The sequence below is a fragment of the Andrographis paniculata genome, unplaced genomic scaffold (assembly GCF_009805555.1).
Source record: "Andrographis paniculata isolate CXL003 unplaced genomic scaffold, ASM980555v1 Contig52END, whole genome shotgun sequence".
Taxonomy (NCBI): Eukaryota; Viridiplantae; Streptophyta; class Magnoliopsida; order Lamiales; family Acanthaceae; genus Andrographis; species Andrographis paniculata.
The window spans coordinates 8,287,828-8,308,514 of record NW_026137587.1 but is presented as its reverse complement, the minus strand read 5'-3'; the positions used below and the strand labels follow the sequence as shown (position 1 = coordinate 8,308,514).

The 20,687-nt window shown below is 37.5% G+C and overlaps 5 protein-coding genes and 6 non-coding genes across 12 annotated transcripts; 7 read left to right on the top strand and 4 right to left on the bottom strand.

Moving 5' to 3' along the window:
* Positions 1-12: 12 nt before the first annotated feature.
* On the bottom strand, positions 13-1,998 carry LOC127254574 (uncharacterized). 2 transcript variants are annotated; one of them, XR_007839461.1, is made up of 5 exons: positions 1,804-1,998; positions 1,569-1,639; positions 553-639; positions 381-439; positions 13-233 (listed from the first exon to the last, which is right to left on the bottom strand). XR_007839461.1 is itself a non-coding variant. In XM_051279752.1 (4 exons), exons 1-4 carry the CDS (start codon positions 1,928-1,930, stop codon positions 210-212), a joined length of 309 nt encoding a protein of 102 aa, XP_051135709.1. In that variant the 5' UTR covers positions 1,931-1,992; the 3' UTR covers positions 13-209. The 2 variants fall into 2 exon arrangements, 1 of the variants encoding a protein (XP_051135709.1); XM_051279752.1 differs by lacking the exon at positions 381-439 and having other exon boundaries at positions 1,804-1,992.
* Positions 1,999-2,534: 536 nt separating this feature from the next.
* LOC127254458 (QWRF motif-containing protein 3) lies at positions 2,535-4,812 on the bottom strand. The gene is made up of 6 exons (XM_051279550.1): positions 3,618-4,812; positions 3,360-3,479; positions 3,159-3,275; positions 2,967-3,077; positions 2,762-2,869; positions 2,535-2,621 (listed from the first exon to the last, which is right to left on the bottom strand). Exons 1-6 carry the CDS (start codon positions 4,797-4,799, stop codon positions 2,535-2,537), a joined length of 1,725 nt encoding a protein of 574 aa, XP_051135507.1. The 5' UTR covers positions 4,800-4,812.
* Positions 4,813-5,547: 735 nt separating this feature from the next.
* LOC127254818 (protein LAZ1-like) lies at positions 5,548-10,054 on the bottom strand. Its single transcript, XM_051280119.1, has 8 exons — positions 9,717-10,054; positions 9,579-9,635; positions 9,213-9,321; positions 8,873-9,057; positions 8,684-8,772; positions 7,922-8,183; positions 6,570-6,821; positions 5,548-6,230 (listed from the first exon to the last, which is right to left on the bottom strand). Exons 1-8 carry the CDS (start codon positions 9,885-9,887, stop codon positions 5,877-5,879), a joined length of 1,479 nt encoding a protein of 492 aa, XP_051136076.1. The 5' UTR covers positions 9,888-10,054; the 3' UTR covers positions 5,548-5,876.
* A 576-nt stretch (positions 10,055-10,630) lies between these two features.
* LOC127255064 (small nucleolar RNA snoR134) lies at positions 10,631-10,781 on the top strand. The gene has a single exon (XR_007839565.1). It is a non-coding gene; the product is annotated as a small nucleolar RNA snoR134 (small nucleolar RNA).
* A 245-nt stretch (positions 10,782-11,026) lies between these two features.
* On the top strand, positions 11,027-11,116 carry LOC127255060 (small nucleolar RNA U36a). The gene has a single exon (XR_007839561.1). It is a non-coding gene; the product is annotated as a small nucleolar RNA U36a (small nucleolar RNA).
* A 65-nt stretch (positions 11,117-11,181) lies between these two features.
* On the top strand, positions 11,182-11,278 carry LOC127255050 (small nucleolar RNA Z223). The gene has a single exon (XR_007839552.1). It is a non-coding gene; the product is annotated as a small nucleolar RNA Z223 (small nucleolar RNA).
* Positions 11,279-11,344: 66 nt separating this feature from the next.
* Positions 11,345-11,462, top strand: LOC127255051 (small nucleolar RNA Z278). The gene has a single exon (XR_007839553.1). It is a non-coding gene; the product is annotated as a small nucleolar RNA Z278 (small nucleolar RNA).
* Positions 11,463-11,933: 471 nt separating this feature from the next.
* Positions 11,934-12,047, top strand: LOC127255054 (small nucleolar RNA snoR97). The gene has a single exon (XR_007839555.1). It is a non-coding gene; the product is annotated as a small nucleolar RNA snoR97 (small nucleolar RNA).
* A 244-nt stretch (positions 12,048-12,291) lies between these two features.
* LOC127255055 (small nucleolar RNA snoR97) lies at positions 12,292-12,395 on the top strand. The gene has a single exon (XR_007839556.1). It is a non-coding gene; the product is annotated as a small nucleolar RNA snoR97 (small nucleolar RNA).
* Positions 12,396-15,116: 2,721 nt separating this feature from the next.
* LOC127254668 (external alternative NAD(P)H-ubiquinone oxidoreductase B1, mitochondrial-like) lies at positions 15,117-17,826 on the top strand. The gene is made up of 9 exons (XM_051279895.1): positions 15,117-15,277; positions 15,375-15,834; positions 15,936-16,186; positions 16,259-16,478; positions 16,578-16,682; positions 16,758-17,015; positions 17,101-17,225; positions 17,306-17,425; positions 17,516-17,826. Exons 1-9 carry the CDS (start codon positions 15,177-15,179, stop codon positions 17,601-17,603), a joined length of 1,728 nt encoding a protein of 575 aa, XP_051135852.1. The 5' UTR covers positions 15,117-15,176; the 3' UTR covers positions 17,604-17,826.
* Positions 17,827-18,096: 270 nt separating this feature from the next.
* On the bottom strand, positions 18,097-20,547 carry LOC127254930 (uncharacterized). The gene has a single exon (XM_051280283.1). It carries the CDS (start codon positions 19,743-19,745, stop codon positions 18,345-18,347), a length of 1,401 nt encoding a protein of 466 aa, XP_051136240.1. The 5' UTR covers positions 19,746-20,547; the 3' UTR covers positions 18,097-18,344.
* Between the last annotated feature and the right edge of the window lie 140 nt (positions 20,548-20,687).

Sequence of the window (20,687 nt, the reverse complement as noted above, 5' to 3'; positions counted from 1 at the left end):
AAAAAAAGGCCCTAAATAAGAAATGAGAACCTTTGACGTATTTAAAAGGTGACATCATTATTACAAACAAAAAATATGTGAAGAAAACATGTAAGAGAAAGGAGGCCACATTCTTTCTCAGTACAAACCTCAAAAAAATTCCGAAGCCATACAAAACAAACACAGAATATTAATTTAGGGCAGGCACATGATTAGAACTTGGGTCTGGTCTACTGCGTTGCTTCAACCAATTTCTGCAACATTATTTCAAACCTATCTGTCAGTGTGAGTGTCAAGATTTACATGATCACAAATGATACGTATTAGAGATGTTTAAGTCCCGACAAGTTATATCACCGACAAGCTTAAAAGGAGCCAGGATCAACTACCAAAATATTTACCAAGTGCCAATTTCAAATAACATTTTCCAACTTGTGTTGCTTGCGAAATGACATCAAACCTGATTTCACTCATAAACATGATAGCACAATAAACGCTTGGACTTAATAATAGCTGTAATACTGTATAAAACATGAAATTATCATATTCGACGAGTGAAATAAACACACAAACCTCTTCCTTATCCTTTTTGCCTCCAGTGAAGAGCTTGTATGCCCCAAAGAAAAGCAAACCCCATCCGGATAAAGATGCAATCACAAACTACAAAGCCAAGCTTATCCAGTTAAATATACTATTAAAGCATATCAACAATTTTCTTTTAGACTGATTGCTATGATTAAACATAAAATCAGTGTATTTAGATAATCTACTAGCATGGTGAATTTGGAAAACATTCTTTATGTTACCGATCATTAAAATGTTTACCTAAAGGTAGCAAAAGCGGAGGTAGTACATACGCAAGATGCAACACATTCATGGAATTTATAACTAAATTAGCAAATGTGAATCAAAAGAATCACCAAACAACAGTACAAGCAACATCTATAACATGATTATATGGGCCTTAACAGAAAATTAGTGAGATGAAGTCAAACATCTACTTTGCCTTGCCCTATTATTTATTTGCTGGAACTAAAGGCAGACTAGCCATGGAAATTACATTTGGCCTACTAAGAAAGAGAGAGGCTAAATAGTCCTCCCTCCCTCCCTCCCTTCCCACTCCAATCTTTTGATAATTTAAAAGGGTTCTCCTACTCTTTGAATGTATAACTATCATCTGATCTGATCTGAGATCCCCCCCAATTATTTGAGGAATTCAACTACCAGCCTGACAACACAAAGTAGCTGGGTTTGTTCTCAATGATTCACAGCTTGTGGTGCATCACAAAACAGAGGCTTTTCTGAGCCATTTTGTCAAACCACCAGATAGTCTATCAATACAAATTCTAGAAACACCTAGAATCAAATGATTCCATCCCAATTGCCACAGTTAAAAACAAGAATCTTGCAAATCAGACTGCTATTCTAGCTAGTTTGTTCTTCATTTTTACGAATTAGGTATATTCATTTCCTTAGGTTAAACCAAGAGAGACAGAATCCAAACAATCCGAATCCTCAAAGGCTTGCCATCAGCAAAATTCACCCAAAGGCCTAAAAATTAAACCGAAAAAATGCACATCAAAACTCACATGCTCTTCTTTCCATCTAGACGGAGTCAACGGATCTTGCCAGATATTGACCTTCGGTGGTCCGTGGTGATCTGAAAACCAAATAAAAACCAAAAATTCAACGACAATCAAGAAAAACTTTCAAAAAAGGGAAAATTATCATCAAATAAAATACAGAAAAAGGTATCTAATAATTCGGAATCGCATATTAAAAGAAATGATGAACTGATTTGTAGCAATGTGTTCGAATCAGTACCGGCAGCGCCGGCGAGCCCTCGGCGCGGAATCAGCAGAGCCGTCCGAGAAGCTGATGAACTCGAAGGTGCGAGGCGAGCGATATTCGCAGCTCTGCGCGCTGCCATGGCAGCCACTGAAGTAGTCATTGCTCGTCGATGTCGAATTGTGTGGAATGAGGCAACGGGTTCTTGAATGACAGAATTATGCTAGTACGATACGACGTCGTTTTCTGAAAGCTGCATTCATACTTTCGTTTCTCTTAAACTACATCTGGGCTGGGCTGGGCTTCATCTTAAATTCAATGGCCCAATTACTCCTTCTGGTATATCTATATCTAGCGGGCTAGCAGCTTCTATTCTATCTCAATAACCACTATAAAATTCACTTGTACTTTTACAAGATCACCAACAAACTTGCTACTTTTATGTATGTATATAAATTTATATAATAGACTTAAAATATTTAATTTTCAATTTTTCCATAAAACAACAATTTACTGAACAATTAACAATTATTTATTGAATATAAACATTTATTCGATATACTGCAGCATAACAATTTACAAATAAAAAAGGTCGTCATGATCAAATCACCGTCAGTGTAGTCACAATTATAATAAGATGGTTGTTTTTGAGTCGTCGAGTATTTACAAATTACAATGTAGCAGTGCCTAGGCCCTCACAAACCTCAATTAGTATTAATACTAGCTAGTGCAAATACATACGAAGTTAATTAATTTTATTCAAGAATTTATTTGTATTGTATTTGTTGTGGGTGTGGTTGTTGCTGCTGTAAATTCAATTGCATGATGCAACTCTTCAAGCTCCTCTCTCTTACCTATATGTATATATATATATATATATATATTCATCCAAGACAAAACAATAATTTACAAATAAAATGAAGAAGAGAATGAGATAGATGAATTATTAATGTACTTACATGCATGCATATATGAACGATTAATATATAATTACCTCAAGAGCGGCATAGTTTGCAAAAAGATCGAAGCATTCTTCTAACAGCAACTTCTCTCGTGTTACTACCGTTGCTAATTCTGATACCATCCTCACCGTCTCCTCAAACTAAGACATGCTCAATAAATAAATACATATATATACATACATGAATTAATTAATTTATAATGCAATGCAATGATGACATTACATAGCCAACAGGTACCTCAGGCGAATTCAAATGAGTGAGCATGGAGATGGAGATGGAGTGGATGGATGCAGCAACTACATCTGACGCGTGCCTCACAATGGATGCTGCTTCATTTGCTAATTCTACCTGCTTGCATTAACATACACTTTTTAATTAATTTTAACAATTAATGTTGATATTGATATCAAGACTAGTATATTATTATACCTTTGCTCCATGGATGAGTGGTATCCTACAAACCAGAGAATGCAGACAGTCTTTGGTGGACGAAACTGCAGATGAGTGTTGTCTTTCTATATTCCCCCACATTTCAAGTCTCTTCATCTGCATGCATGTATAATAATTAATTATATTGATTAATACTAGTGTAGTGTAGTACTAGTAGCTAATTAATTATTATATATGTACTTGGGAGATGAGTATGCAGTTGAGTTTCCAGTCCAATGTGGCCCTTTGCAGCTGCAGCTTCTTCTGTAGCATAGAGTGGCGGACCTTCATTTGGGCATTCCATGCATGCAACAGCTTCTCCTGCAATGCAATTTGCAAATTACATAAACTAAACTAAACTCAACACAGCTGCTACTCTGCACCTGCCTGCTTAATTATTCAAAATAAAAAATATAAAAGTCCAAGTCCAAGCCAAAACAAACTAACTAACTAACCTACCTCGGCCTGCTTCTTTGTAATGTCATTGACGGCTTCAGCTCTCGCATTTCCGTACCTCCATTGCATCAATCTACACTGCAGCAGCCTCCATTGATGCACACTCTCCGACGATGCAGGCCCAAGCGGGGACGACGACGACAACGACGACGATGATGATGTCCTCTTCCCCTTCAACAGCTCAATTCCGTAACTCAAAATATTGCCCACGCTTTTACCCCGCGAAGGACTCGTCGGAGGCTTCGAATTCGTCAACGCAATTACTTTGGCATTCGGGGACCCGACCCGACCCGGAGACGACCATGCCCAACTCCCCCCCTTCTTGGCTGAAAACAACTTTGGCGAACTGTCAGTGCTGTTGTTTTCGTGCTTCTGATCGGAGCTCCATCGCTTTGAGTTGGAGTTGGACATGGACAGGTACTTGGACGGAACATCGATCCCGTGCTTCCTTGAACTCACAGTAGAAGCCATATACGAATACGACGCCGTTTGGTTATTCTTCGCCGCCGCGGCCGCCTCCATGCTCGAGCAGACTTCTTCGCTGTACTCCGATTCCGAGTCGTCTGCCGATCCCAACGATTTCTTCCTCAGCGAATTCTCGTCCACTGAAAATCGTCCAGGAATGATTCCATCCGAGGATGAGTCGGAGGATTTTGCGGTGGAGAGCTTCAGTCTCGCGGTGTACCTCATGGAACCGCCGAAAATGGGCTTGTGATTGTGATTCTCCTTAGACTTATTAATTAATGATGATTGCTTCTCGTTCTCGTCGAATCTGCTGAATTCCGTGCAGCTCCGCTGTCGGTTGAGGGACAACGGATGCTGTTCGCGCTTGGATTTGCTCTTCCGTTGTTCGATATCGTCTCTCGCCCGATCGTAACCGATGCAATCAGCAAGGGTGTGATCCGGCTTATGGTTTGGAGGTGAAGACGATGGCCAAAGCCCGCGGAAAAACCCTGATTTCTCGAGAGTATTATGCTTCCTCGTATTGGAGGTTGATGACGAATTCGATTTTTGCATATTTAGGGTTTCAGAAATATTTGGGGATGCTTGATTTCCATTCTCAACTGACGAAGATGATGACATTAAAAACCTCGAACTGACTTGACGAACCTTTGGCTTTCTAAACTTGAGAGAGCCATCGGAACCCGCAGCTGCTTCTGCGACGCCTCCACCGTAGCTCGGCATCGGAAAATGTCGTCGTTTAATTACAGTGTAGGTTTTGAGCGAGAGAGAGAGAGAGAGGAGATGGCGAAGAGTAAAACAGAAATACGTTTCATATAAGGTGGCGGCAAAATAGGGATGGTTAAAGCGGCTGTAAAATGACAAAAACGCCCTTGGTGAATGTGGAATGAAGGGAATCTAATTTGGGGATTTCACGGTTAATTTGAATTTGGAGTGAAGTGGATATTCATTGTTTAGCTTAGCCGGCATACATAAAGGATCGAGTAATGTGTTTGTTTGGCTTAGCCGGCAATATATATTAATATACTAAGGATTAACGGGTCATTATATTTTATTAACGTATAGATTTGACACGTGTCTGAATATATATAGTGAGAGGTTGATTGAATATATTATGTAATACTAGAGAGTTTCTGAATTGGAACTGGCTGATGCTACATTATATTAGAAATATAATCCACTTGTGAAATAAAAAGTAAATTTGCTTATTTGCATATATGGAAATGTTGGTAGTAACAAACTAATTTACATATTTAAATATGTATAAGGAAAGGAATGGATAGAGTTACGCTTGATTGATTATGTAAGAGTAAAAGAATTGTATTCCCTTTTGAGTTTATTACAATGCAAATGACCCTTTCATTATATTCATTGTAGCCAAGATAATCCAACATCGTCCCAAACCTTAAGGCTAAGGCTAAGTCTATCATTAATGTATTTGTATGGTGAATCACAAGAAAACAAAAGACAATTACGACACAAGCTTCGTATTATTCATACATGACATGAGATGAGATGAGATGAGATGATGACACTCCCACAAAACAGATATGTCCCTTTTTTCTGTTTTTTTCTCTACTTGGTGCTATACAACAATACTAGTTCATACTTCTTTGCAATGCAGATGATCAAATTTCAGCACAGAATCTACAGCCCATTTTGCTAAATAATCTCTTCCACCATTACCAATCTAAATATCAACACATACGCCATTGCCAATCAATACAAATGCAACTGCGTTACAAAATGCCGACCTCCCTTGGGACACTGCCCCAAAGCATTAGAGATTTCTGTTCTCGACTATTCCTTGACAACCCATCTCCGCCCGCGAATCTCGTATCCACCATAAGTCTGGTCGCCACTGCTTTCGCAGCCGCTCTCTGCGCTCGTGTATCCGGATTTTCGGCGATGTTTTCGTCTCCTCGAAGCACTAGTGTCACTGGCACTCCCGGTTAAGAGGGGGTCATCAATTCCTCTGATAACTTGGCGTGCTGGCGTAGACGTGTCTATGCAGCTGTCATCTTTTGTTCGCCTCCCTTTTTCATGCTTCTTTATGTTCTGAGAGATCTTGTGGAGTTTCTGGTTGAATTTCGTGATACCCTTCTCTACAGGCACCACTGCTTGAGTCACCGTGGATCTCACATCATTCACAATCTGGATAACAGAATAACCCAATTTCGTGTTAATATTCAAACAATCGCAGCAAGAAATGACAAACATACATATAAAGCTATCCAAGTTTGCTAGGTCAAAAAACATGTGACGTAAATAACTAATACTATAGAAAACCAAAAATAAGACATTTTGGATCTGTATAGACATTTGTTTTATTTAACCAATACTCAAACATCCCCTCATAAATGCGATATTTTAAACAAACCCTTCCATGCTGGCTCTTAAATTAAGGGATATGCTTCAACTCCGTGTATGTGTGTGAGTTTCTTTTGCATATACATATCGCTTTTCAAACATGGCACAGTAACAAGAACTTACATATTCCCCTCCACCAATGAAAACATCCCGGACGCTTTCTCGGAAGGTCATTCCACTCCTGGGGTTATCATCAGGTTCTGGAAGGCGCAACTTGGTTGGGCGTTCACTGTCCCTAATCTCATCGGGATCGAGAGGACAATCCACAGATGCATAATCCCCCAGCACTGCAATGCTTCCAGAAAAACGATCCCCCATTAACTCGTAAGGCTTCGCGGGGAAAACATAAAGGTGAACCACAGAAGCAACGCCCATCTGTCCTAGATGAATACACAGACCTTTTAAACCTAGAAGCATTGAATAAGTTCGGAATTAACAAAGTAGCACACAAAGCATTTAGAATTGCATGTCATCGATTCTCCTGAACCATCCTAGAAAAAAAACTTCTCCACATCACTGTCAGTTTTCCTACCAAACATGCAACCATCAACACATTGATATTCCACAACTTACTGGTTTTTATAGTCTAAATTCACAAAATAGCGAGGATAACTAGTAAGTGTAAGTGTATAAGGTTCTACTAACATGGAACATCATTTCATTTTTGGGAATTCAACAGCCAGGACCTAGGCTTAGTGACCTGAGTAAGACTTGAGCAAATCCATGAGACTTGTTTTAAGAATTACTCTTTTTAACTGAATATAAATAGTCAACAACTACATAAATCATTTAAAAATGTAAAATTTTAGGTTAGGATGTTACTAAACTTTTTCTTCAAGTAAAAGTGAACTAGCTAAGAGAATGATAAGGATCGGGATTAACATAATTATGAAGGACCTAGAATATAGAATCGTTGGAAATAAAATACCCTTCCATTTAGTCGAAGTTTTTCCTTCCAAAAAGTGGGAGAAAGTAAATGAATCCTTGATGGAATAAAAGTTTTTGTTTGCTATGACACAATACAATCTCCCAGCTATCAAAAATAAAGACTGACAAAGATGAACATGTCAAATTATATCATCTTCTATTCTTCTGCACAAATCACTCCAAACTCCCAAACAAAAAGAAAATAGACATTTTCGTCTTTCGTTAAACTTCCAAAAACAAGTATTTATTATTTCTCTTTCCTTTTCTCTTCAGTTCTGTTCAGTGTTCACTTCTTTTCACTTCCTAATAAGCTCACAAACAAAGCCATATACTCTAGGTAACATCTAAAGCTTGAACTTACCAATTAAGCAAAGTTATAGATACACACAGAGAAGTAATAGGTAAAGTTTCTAGATAGACTTCCAAAATAAATTGAAAGGTATTGATCATTCACGTAGTGGAGAAATATCAGTGGTCAAGCCCTTGAACTACTTGCTAAACATAATAAATACTAGAGTTGACTTGATAAAAGAAAACTTGACAATTACCTCAATACAAATAATGAAATCCTGGACGCTTGATTTAAACTGCAGAGACTGAGCAATTGGGCTTTTAAATAAACCAATGGCATAGAAAAGTGCTATCGCCACACCTTGCCACCAAGTTAAGAACACAATTGATTTGAATGTCAAAAACTTGTACAGTGGTTTAATGTGTGCCAACTCATCTTTTGTGATGGCATAAAAATGAACCAAGCAATACAAAGCCCATGACTGACTGAAATTCAAAACCACAGCCATGTATGGGTACCTATAACATAAAGAAAAAAAATTAAAACTGAGCTTTATTCAGAAAAGCTAGTCTATGTTGGTGCAAATTCAATACAAGTAAATATGATGAGTCACGAGACGAAATATTGGTCATCAACGTGAAATTTAAGCAAACAAATACAGGTAAAAAATGGAAACACCAAGGAATAACACAAAAATATCTGATGGTATCTCTGTCTATACATATGATTTTTAGAAAGTAAAAACATGAAATCAATAAATGAATGAACACTGCAGTGTGTACCTCCAACAGTAGATTAAGAATTCATTCAAATTTCTTATCATTTAAGTATCACTACACCATTAACATTCAAAACAAGTATTGATTGAATTATCCAATATTTATACTGTGTAACTTACCATAGGTTTCTTTGAAGTCTCCATAATATGAACCATAATATGAAAAAGCTTCAACAATTACAGCTAAAATTAAGATGAGTGCTAAGACCTACTCTACACCAACCATGAAAAATAACTTACCCACAATTCCATTTGAAGTCTCCCTCACAATATACACCAAAAGCTTCAAGAATTACAGCTGTAATAGCTGTAAGTGCTTTTATAATCATCTGCATTAAGAATGATGCAATTCTTAATACACAGAAAGATACAATATATGTGGGTTTCCAATAAAACATATTGAAAGGTCCTATCGAGAAAGAAACTCACATACTGAACGATTCCAAATTTGATGACCTGATAAACCCACTGACCGAGCTTCCAGGGCTTCAATATATAGTTTAATGGAAAGGGATGCTTCACAATTCCCCTTTCAGTGCCATGATCAAGAAGTGGGGCTTTTAAACCAGCACGTCCTTCCCTTTCCATAAATTCAATCGTCCTCTCTTCTCCACCTAAGTCAACGTGAAAATATACAATGAGCGCGTTCTAAAGAACAGCACAAGTGCTTTTGTGGAGATTTAGTGGAATCGTAATCACATCATAGTAGAGAGTTTCTCTTCAGAGGAAAAGGAACTTGAACTTCAAGGACGAAATTTGAGGATCATACCTAAGCAAGCAACTAAATACCTCCCAAAGCAATACATAGCAAAGGATTCGTAGCAATCACGAAGGATCCCAATGTCAACACTGATTGATGGGTTTACCAATGATACAAACTGCAAATCAAAATGCACGAGAATGAAACAATGATACAATCTACAAACCAAAAACATATATATATATATATATATATAGAAATCCTCTGGCTAAAATTAGTAAGATAACTATAAACATCGATCAACAAATGTAGAAATCCTTCACAAACTCCTAATCCTAACCGATAAAGATTAACAATAGAAATGTTCATTAAAGTACCCCATTTAAATTTTATACTAATAAAGCACAGACAAGATGGCAAAAAAAAAAAACTTACTGATTCAACAGCATAGCAAGGCACCATCAGTATAACTCCAATCAAAAACTTTTGCTCCTGCAATGATCAAAAGATCAGAAAATAATCCACAAAACCATCCCCTTACAAAAGAAGCAACTGATAGCACAAATAAACGACCTCGGGATTCTTGTACGAAGAGAGGTGCTCGAATAGGAGGTACACCGAAAGGGTGAGAGTTGTGCCAACGAAAACCCCGGCGATCAAAACGGCCCATATGGGAGTGGAGTACCCGCTGCTCGCCCAAATGGAATAGTAGTAAAACCCTAAATCAATGATTCTCTGCAGCATCAATTCTTCCTTTCCGGAAAACTCCTGCTGAGGGTTAGAATTTTGGTCGCCGCCTATCGAAGCTCATATGAATTTGCTTCAGATCCTTGCTTGGGTGGAGAAGACGAAGATGAAGACGACGAAGAAGTGATTCAATTGAATTTGGGGACGTGGGACGCTATGATTGGCGACAAAATTATTCATCGCATGTTTAATAATACTTACTAATTACTATATTTTAAAATAATATTTAGTGGAATAGTATTGCTCTTCAATTTATCAAAATAAATTAAATTTTTAATAAATAAAGAAATAATATTTAAAAAAAAAAAAAAACTAAAACGAACTTCTTACCAACAAACATACATGTAGTATGATAATAAAAATAATTTATTATATATAAAAAAAAAAACATATAGTATAATATTTTAAAGTAAAATAATAAAAAAAATTTAATCCCAAAGTTACAAGCCCATGTATATTTACCCTGTTATTGGGCCTATCCATGGTCCATTCCCACGTCGGCGTGCGTGTACTACTATGACCGGGTCCTACATTGACCTACTTCAGTATTCGGAACCTAGGGTTTCTTTGAAATCCCTATAAAATCAAGAAGCATCTGTACCTCTTCTCATTGGCCTCCGTTGGCAAACCCTAATCTCAGAAATTCGCTGCGCCGAATTTCATGCCTATTTCCTTACATAATTTGATCTTTCGATTGTGCTTTGTATGTGTTTCGTTCGTAACAATGCATTCGCTGTTTGACGCACGTAGCCTCCCGGGCTCCTCTGAATTCAGATCTGAAGAATGAAGCCCCAATGCTCGTGCTAAAAAGATGTCGTCAAGTGTTGCAGATTTGCCTTACTGTACCTTTTTGCTCCACGGCTGATCTGTGTCAAATCGGCGGCGACATGTGCCTCTTTTTCTCGTTAGATTGTTTTGGTTTTCAAGTCTGTTTGCCTCTCCACACCTTTAGCTTTTTTTCTGATGATTATTTATTTTGTAGAAAAAAGAGCTAGTCATGGAGGCATAAATGGATGCGGTTTTTCACGTGGGGGTTTTCACCTTTTTCCATTGATTTACCTCTAAAGATATTCGCTACATGGTTGATCTTGATTTCGATAAAATCTCCAAATTTATTGATTTACAAGCTTTGATTTTGGCTATGATTAATTCTTATCCGCGCTTCTGAGATCTTCAGTCGATGAAGCATAAATCGGAACAATGGTTGAATTTCTTGATATGAGCCATCAGTACAGTCTGAATTTTTCAATGATTTTATTTTTGATATATTTTTTGGTTCTGGGTTGTGTACCTATGGCTGTGATGATTGTTTTATACAGCTTGTTTATGCCAGTTCTGCTTCAGAAAATTCTTGATAGATAAAGCTGTCAAATAACACTGAGCCTCTTATGCCAATTATTGTGTTGTAGTTTTTATTTTATCCTATGTTTTATTTGATTTCAATTGGTTTAACAATCAATGATGAGCCATCCACATAATTGAGGTGTTGTTGATTTCGGGACCCTGTTCATCAGGGAGAACCTACCCGGAGTTGCTACACTTAATTGTGATATTTCTGGATGTTTCTGAGATTAAATTTTTTGAATTCAATGTCTTTCTCTTGTAAATCTTTGTTATTTTGTAAAATTATCTTTTTCCAAATCCTAGTTGGTTTTCCATGATACAGATTTATACTATTGCCGATGATGCTTTGTTGGATAGTAAATGATTTGCAGTGAAGCTGAGACCTTGTATTTGCAGGGGGAACCCCTTGGTGGATCTGTATTGCAAATGATCAAAATCCTTTTACTGAGGCAAATTTTAACTATTTGTTATGTATTATAATTGTGGTTTTTTATACATATTGCCATATTGTATTAGTGCTGATGATGTTTGTTGGATAGTAAATGAGGTGCAGTGAAGCTGAGTCCCTGCATATGCAGGGGGAACCCCTTGGCGGATCTGCATTGCATATGATCAACATCCTTTCACTGAGGCAAATTTAAACTTTATGTTAGATATTCCTGAATGTTCCAAATTGAGTTTTAACTATACCCTTGATCACACATTATTTGGATTTAGGGTCTGATAAACTCATAGAATTAACCGGGTGTTTTCATCAGCTTCTTCTCTTGATTTTTCTCTATGAGAATGGAGTCAAATAACAGCACTATATTCCTTTTGTAGCTGACACAATTTGCTCTATTTATTTTCCAGTTTGGAATGTAAAGGTTTTGTTTCTTTTTAGAAGATTTTTCATTGTCCTAATAATTTACCACAATTTCCAAAGTTAATATATATGTCTGCAATTGTATTTGGACTTAGCAAAAGGGTATTTACAAATATAGGCTTTAATCGCCAGTTCATTTTATTTAAGTTGCTAACACTTGATACTGAGTTTAATCTATTTTCTTGGCCTTTACAAAAAAATTTTGTTTGAAGGCCCGATTAACTCATAGATCAATTGTGCTGTTTATCAGCTTATTTCTCTTTTTGAGATTGGAGTTAAATGGCAGCGCAATATTTTTTTAACTGAAAATTTTATGTAAATATTGGTTATGATAATGTCTTGTGCTAGTTTGTATAGTAAATTCCTTTTGTTCATGCATGTTTATTATCACTTATGTTTAATGTAAAAGGCAGTACCACTTCTGCTTGTTTTATCTCGTATGTTTAATGTGAAATAAGTTCATGATATCTGGTGCAAGTATAAGCTATTTTGATTTTGGTTAGTAGGTTTTTTGCATATATTGTTGGCTTCAAAGGTTTATATAGATAAGACAATGTATTCCGACAGCTTTGTATATTTGTCCAAGAGGCAGTAGAAATTAATCACAATCACTTTGATTTATTGTGTGAAAGTTTATGATTTTTAAATCATAATGATAATGAAAATCAATTGTCGCCACCTCTCTTTTTAAATATTACGTATATATTAATGTTTAATGGAAGAAGCCATACAATAACAGAAAGTGGAAAGAATGTGAAGGATAGAAATTGCATGAAAGCGATTGTGGGCCACTCAACGTGGTGTCCGTATTTTTAAGATAGTCATTTCTATTTCTACATATCAAAGTTTAGATTGGAAATAATACAAGACTAAATTGTCTTTGCTTTCAGATAATCGTAAATAAATGTAAAAATAATATTAATAGTTAATGGCAAAGTGCATAGTATAATGAAATAAAATAAAGAAATATAATGTAATTTTAAATGATTATTTTGTAATATATATGTGGCGATTCGAGTCGGTAAATTATTTCATCCTAACTCGACCTGTTTATTATCGTGTCGGGTTCGTGTTAACTCGTTTATTATCGTGTCAAGTTCGTGTTGACCCGTACACATAATTAAGTCGAATTTTGTGTTAATTCATTTATTATCGTGTTAGTTTTGGGTTGACTCGTGTTGACTCGTATATATAATTAAGTCGAATTTCGTGTTAACCTGTTTATTATTGTGTCAGGTTCGGGTTGACTCGTGCTCGTGTTGACTCGTATACATAATTAAGTCGAATTTCGTGTTAACCTGTTTATTATTGTGTCAGGTTCGGGTTGACTCGTGCTCGTGTTGACTCGTATACATAATTAAGTCGAATTTCGTGTTAACCTGTTTATTATTGTGTCAGGTTCGGGTTGACTCGTGTTGACCCGTATACATAATTAAGTTGAATTTCTTAATTCAAATTAAATAATTTTTTGTTATGTTGTCGTGTTATGTTAGTTTTTATTGGTTTGAGCCTAAATTAGGTTGAATTATTAAATTATGATTATTTTACATATATAATAAATATATTTCCGTCCATAAACTAATGTCCTACTTTTCAATTTGGGATGTCCAACAACTATTGTCCTGTTTCCTTTTTTAAATACACATTTTATATTTTTACCCTCGTTCATTTATTACTTTTAATATCTGTTGTACAATTAAGAGCAAATTTTGTCAATTTATAACGAAAAGACAATCACCTAAAAAACCGTGCAAATATACTTTAAGACAATAAAAATTAGACGGAGGGAGTAATATATTATAATCGGGTTGTCGTGTCGAGTTGAGAGCCTCAACCATAATTCGACTCATTTACTATCGTATTGGATTTGTGTCAATCCATATGTATAATCGGGTTGAAATATTTAACCCAAACTCAATTATTTCGTGTCGAGTTGTGTCGGGTCAATTTTTCCCAGCTTTACTAAACATGATACCATTCAACAATAGCAATATTAATAATTTAATATTTACTTATAACGTTTATTTTTTTATTTTTGTTTTATCTCCACTTTTTTTTTTTCTTTTAAAAATTATAATCATTAATGTAATTTTAAATTTCAACTAGATTAGTTAGATTTTTAATTTTAATTTAAAATTATTTTTATTATATAATAATATTTTTTATTATTTATTAATTATATCTCTCTTAAATTTTGAAATATTGTAATCGGAATAGAGGATGGAGAAAATAATATTTAATATTTATTTTCATGTTAAAATATATAAATAAGTCAAAAAAAAAAAAAAAAAAGAAAAACCATAACTGTGTTTGTTTGCTATATAAGCGCGATTGTTTATGTTTTCAAACATATATTAGTAATATTATGTATATATCTATATATATTGTTTTGAAAAATTATAGGAGTATATTGATCATATATACATTATTATATACTCCCTCCATCTTAAACATCATCTCAAATACTGTGCAACATAATATCTATTATTATATACTCCCTCCATCTCAAACACTGGGCAACATAATCTCTACCCACGGCTTTATCCCATCACATCACTCAAATAAAAAAAAATATACATTTATCTCTTCATTATCTAATTTCTAAATTATCCTAATACTATCTACTAAAAACTGGTGCCTAAAACAAACAAAAGTTGCACCTTATTTGGGGACAGAGGCAGTAATATAAGACATTATGAAAATTTTATTTTCAGTTAAGAAACATTTAAATTGAAATAAATTTATTACATTTTCGAGAAGGCGGAGACAATAATAATAAAATGATTAATGAGCCATGCAGCTTTTGAATAGTGAAGGGAGGAGAGGAGAGGACACATGTCGGTAGGCATCCAAATATAGTAAGTTTTATATGTCGTCGTTAGTTTGTTAGTTTGTGTAGGTGCTGCGGAGTCGCACTCGCACCAGTAGCCAGCTGTTTGGCTTCCACGAAACCTGTCTCTCTTCTCTTTCTGTATTCAGACATACATACATACATACATACATACATTTCCCTCCATCACTAACTTCCAATTCCTTTTTTCCTTATGTTGATATAATAATAATACTGACAATCAGCGATGAAGACGAGATTCTTCTCGTGTCTGAAGACACTGATCAACACTGGCGGCCAATCCGCCGCTTCTAATTCCACCAAGCTTTTGCTTATCTGCGCAATCAGGTATGGAATACATAATTATATTATTACAAAGAGAAGAGACGAGTGCACTTGCTTGATCGAATTATAAATAAGTAAAACACAAAAAATATATTGTTAGTGGGACAGGAGGCGTAGCGGCATACGCAGATTCAAATTCATCTGCTGCACCCAAGAAGAAGCAGCGAGTGCTGGTGCTGGGGACAGGATGGGCCGCCACCAGTTTCTTGAAAGATTTGGACATCTCAACCTACGACGTCCAGGTTGTTTCTCCCCGGAATTACTTCGCCTTCACCCCCTTGTTGCCCAGTGTCACCTGCGGCACCGTCGAGGCCCGCAGCGTAGTCGAGCCTGTCCGAAACATCGTCAAAAAGAGAAACGGCGAGATCAAGTTTTGGGAGGCCGAATGCCTGAAGATCGACCATGTCAACAGAAAGGTCTTCTGCCGTTCCAACATCGACGAGGATTTGCCCGGAGACAACTCCTTCTCCTTAAATTTCGATTACTTGGTCATAGCCGTTGGAGCCGAAGTTAACACTTTCAACACTCAAGGCGTCAAGGAGCATTGCCATTTCTTGAAGGCACGTACTGTACTGTGTCTGTTTCTTTGTTTGTTTCCGACAATACAATTTTAATGTAATTGTATCTATCTATATATCTATCAACATTGACATCGCTGCAGGAAGTGGAGGATGCTCAAAGCATCCGAAGGGCTGTAATAGATCGCTTCGAAAAAGCTGTCCTACCCGAACTCACAGAAGAAGAGCGAAAGATGATCCTCCACTTTGTGATAGTCGGAGGTGGTCCGACCGGCATTGAATTCGCGGCCGAGCTCCACGACTTCGTCCATGAAGACTTGGTCAAAATATATCCGTCGGTTAAAGACTTGGTTAGCATCACCGTCATACAATCCGGCGATCATATCCTAAACACGTGCGCATTTACACTTAATGCTTTCAACTTTCTTTCCGCAACTGGAAATAACTTATTCCATGGTTTTTGTAGGTTCGACGAGAGGATTAGTACATTCGCCGAGAAAAAATTCAAGAGGGATGGTATTGAAGTCCTAACAGGGCATCGTGTGATGGGTGTTACAGACAGGAAACTTCATATGAAAGCAAAGGCCACGGGGGAGGAAATCTCGATACCACATGGGATGATCGTATGGTCCACCGGAGTCGGGACCCGACCAGTGATAAAGGAATTCATGGAACAAATTGGCCAGGTAATAATAATATCAAATGTGTATAAATCAACATTACTCTGTTTTCTCACACAACTTTGAACTTGATACCTCTGCCCTTTAATTTGTTGTTGTTTCTAGGGAAATAGACGTGTTCTAGCCATAGATGAATGGTGTCGAGTACGAGGACTCGAAAATATCTACGCGATCGGGGATTGCTCCACCTTGTGCCAGAAAAAGATTATGGTAATCTACAAATTTTATAGTTTTCTTCTTATAAAAAAAAGTAGTATGAATTGATTCGATGATTTTATTTTGTAGGAGGATATAACAGATATATTCAGAGAAGCCGACACAGACAACTCGGGTACATTAAGCATGGAGGAATTCGAGGATGTGATCGAGGATGTGATCATTCAGTACCCTCAAATAGAGCTGTATTTGAAGAGCAAGATGTTGAATGTCTCCGATTTGCTAAAGAGCATGTACAATGGTAAAGAAGAGGTCGACATCGACAAGTTCAAGTTGGCATTGTCCGTAGTAGATGAACAAACAAAGAGTCTTCCCGCAACCGCTCAAGTAAATTCATCTCCGCATTATTATTATTGTTCATGTACATTGATCGCACTCATATCTTTCGTATTCATATACTTCATTTTTACAGGTTGCGGCTCAGCAGGGCGCGTATCTTTCGAATTGCTTCAATAGAATGGAACAGTGTAAGAAGAACCCCGAAGGGCCTCGTAAGTTCCAATCCGGTGGTGGCCGTCATGAGTTTCGCCCTTTCAGGTACTTTCTAGTCTAAGTAAGGATAGAACACTCACTCCTTTTGTGATTTTAACAAATCTTGTTTGCGGGATTTAAAAAAGATATCGACATCTTGGGCAATTTGCGCCTCTTGGTGGGGAGCAAGCCGCGGCTGAGCTGCCGGGAGATTGGGTGTCGATGGGCCGTAGCACACAGTGGCTTTGGTATTCTATATATGCTAGGTGAGCAGCTTATGAATCCATCCTTCTACCAACATTACAATCGACGTCTACAAATTCACATCATGTTGTTTTTGGCAATTTTACGTGCAGTAAGCAAGTTTCTTGGCGCACTAGGCTACTTGTAATAAGCGACTGGTGCAAGAGATACATTTTCGGTAGAGATTCAAGTCGCATCTAAGAGAGGGTAGTAAGAAAGAAAGACCAGGATTGAGATCTATACATGTATGTATACATGATCTTGTTACACAGCCAGGGGGTGTTTCTAGTTCCTTCTTTGGAGTATAGACTCATTCCTGAATAACTACTACCATTTACTCATTCATTCATTCATTCATTATAGCCAATCCTAAGGTTGTCTTACAATGCTGATGATGATGAAGAAACAAACTTATCTTTATCTTTTAGCCTTAAAAAAGGAGGTCTTTTTATTTTGTTACCCTTTATGTCTGTCTGTCTTTGCACCTCAAAAGCAAAAGGTTCTACAAAAAGTGGCAGATTCTTTTCAATAACCAATTTATTGTCCCCTCCTAATTCAAAAGGCTAAAAAACTCTTTTGTAAAGGTAGATAGAATACATTGTGAACAGAAAAAACATAATGGTATGAAATCAAACTACTTCTGTGGATCAATAGACATCATATTCATTTATAACAAGAATGAGGCAGAAATAAGTGGACAAATTCAATTACTATTATAACACCACACGATAGTATGTATTCATCAGATTGACAAAAAAAGACAAGTTTCAAGAACCCAAATAAAAGCAAGCACAAGCATGCTTTGCAAAATCCTAAAAACACTTACACAACCAGCACAACGCAGACCATTCATTTATTCTGTATATCATCCATCATCGGCATCAGGAGCAGCTTAAGTAGTGTTACTTTTAAAATATAACGAGCTTTCATGTAACATAATGATTACCTCTCATCATAATCATCATCATCTTCTTCCGGATAATCGAGCGTCTGAAATATCGACGGATTCCCTTCCTCGTCCTCTTCTTCATCATCCTCATCATTGCTGAAAAAGGATTTCCTCCTGCTCAATTCAGCAACCTTCTTAGCTGGACCAGAGTCCCGCGGACTGTCATTTGTGCAACGTGCAATCCTAATCCTCGGAAGCAAGCTAGGAACACCAATGACCGGCTCCGGAGTGGATTTCAACGCCACTGTCTCAACTACACTGCCATGAACTATGATCTCGTTCGGGATTTCCCACCTCTTCTTCACCCGGGATTTCCCAGCAGACAAAGACCTTTTCTTGTCACACCTCTTTCCATCATCCTTATCATTCTCCTCAGGCAAGGATCTCTTCCTCAATGCCGATCCCTGATTGTATCTGCTCGCTACAATCCTCCCTGTCCTCATCCCACCCTTCTTATTAGTCCCTGGCGCCGACTTCTCCCCCTCCTTGAACAATTTCTTGGGCTGGATTGCGTTCACAATACTGTCCTCTTTCTTGACTGTCTTTCTTGATGCAATTGTGGTCACCGCCTGCCGTGGAACCACCTGCGACTTCGCCGCCACTTTTCTTGATTTGGGGCTCACGCTAGAACTCTGTCCCCTGGCTTTAGTCACGGCAACCTTATCCTCAGCAATATCTTGCATCTTCCAGAAGCAAGACTTTCTCCTACTTGACAGAGGTGTGTTCATTTCTGGCCTCCCTAAATTCCTCAGTTTTGGGGGCCCGAACGTCTCCGCCGCAACGGCCTTTCTTGCAATTTCAGCAGGCCCTAGACTATAGCCCCTTCTCGAAATCTTTGTTCTTGAGGGAAATTCATCAATCTGTGGTTGTCTCTTCTCCTCTTCAATTTTGGGACTGTTCTTAGGTTCCATGAACTTTGCAGGCACAACTTTTCCCCTTCTCTCCACAGATTTGGTGCAGCCCCTTCTCTCCGCTTTCTCGATCTTCAACGCCTCTAATCTCAAATTCAACCTCAGAATCTCGGATTCAATCTCTTCGATTTCATTATCAATCACCTTATCATCGCGGTGTTGCTTCCCCACCCCAGGACTTTCGCAAATCCCCCCTTTCTCGCGCAAAACCCTAACATTTGATTTATCAAGCTTGTTCACCGGCTTGAATGGCGCGATGAGTGATGACTTAGGAGAGGGAATTTGATTCACAAGAACTTGATTCTCCTTACCAGTGACGGAATCGAAGGACGCATTCGGATTCTCGAAAATCGGCTTCAGTGAACCCCAAGACTGCTTGTTCGCCGGCGGGTCCTCCGGAATTTCGCCATTATCGAACGCGGCGTTGTTCCATACCTGAAGATCTCTGGACGAATCCAGGCCTTCAGGAAATTGGACACTCATTGTTTGCTTCAAGAACTACGACCGAATAAGAAGAAGATGGGATTGCAGACTTGGTGATTTCCTTGAGTGATTTCTCTCTCGAGAAGACAACGAGTTTTTGTAAGGTATGTCTGATTTTTTGACCGTTGGGTTCAAAATAAACGTTATGGGGGTGTCCGCTCTATCGCAGCCGTTGGATGGTGAACGGCTATTACAGACGCTCCGATTTGAAATTGTCTTCGATTATTGACTTAAATGGAGGAGGAGCCTCCCTTCCTTATCCTTTCCCTTGAATATTAAAAAAGAAAAAAGAAAAATCATTATGGACCAAAATAAACCAAAATTTAAATTACAATTAAACGTTCCCAGTCCTGATTTAATATAAATATATCAGTAAACTTACGTAAATAAATAAATTGCTTCATAAGAAGTGGTTGAATTGGCTAACTTTTCCATGTTATAAAATAATTTGAATTGAATTGTTTAAGTACAAAAAAATGTATAGGATGGGTGTTTACAAAATGAATTTATTTATTTGATCCAAATTCAATTATATTTTTTATTAATATAAAAAACATTTGATATATAACCGAAGGCAATCTTATGAATCCCAAGGTCTCCACTTTCAATATTTATGCTACCGTAATAGATAAAATGTAAAGCGAAATACGCGTATCAACTGTTCAAATTCACCACCCCTCGTTTTTGGGAATGATCAGATTGCCCCTAATTACATTGCCACACTATTTACATCCAAGTCCATCTTATGGACCTCCCAAAATCAAACCAAATGACCATACTGCCCCTTAACCTACACCCTCAGGCCTCAGCTCTGCCCCCAACAGTTCAAGTACATGACCTGCCGGAGTGACTCCTCCGCCGGTGCCGGTGCCTGCGCCTGCTTCCTCCGCCCACGATCCGAGCTCAAAATGCTCGAAACCGCTCGGATATCTGCGGAGGCGC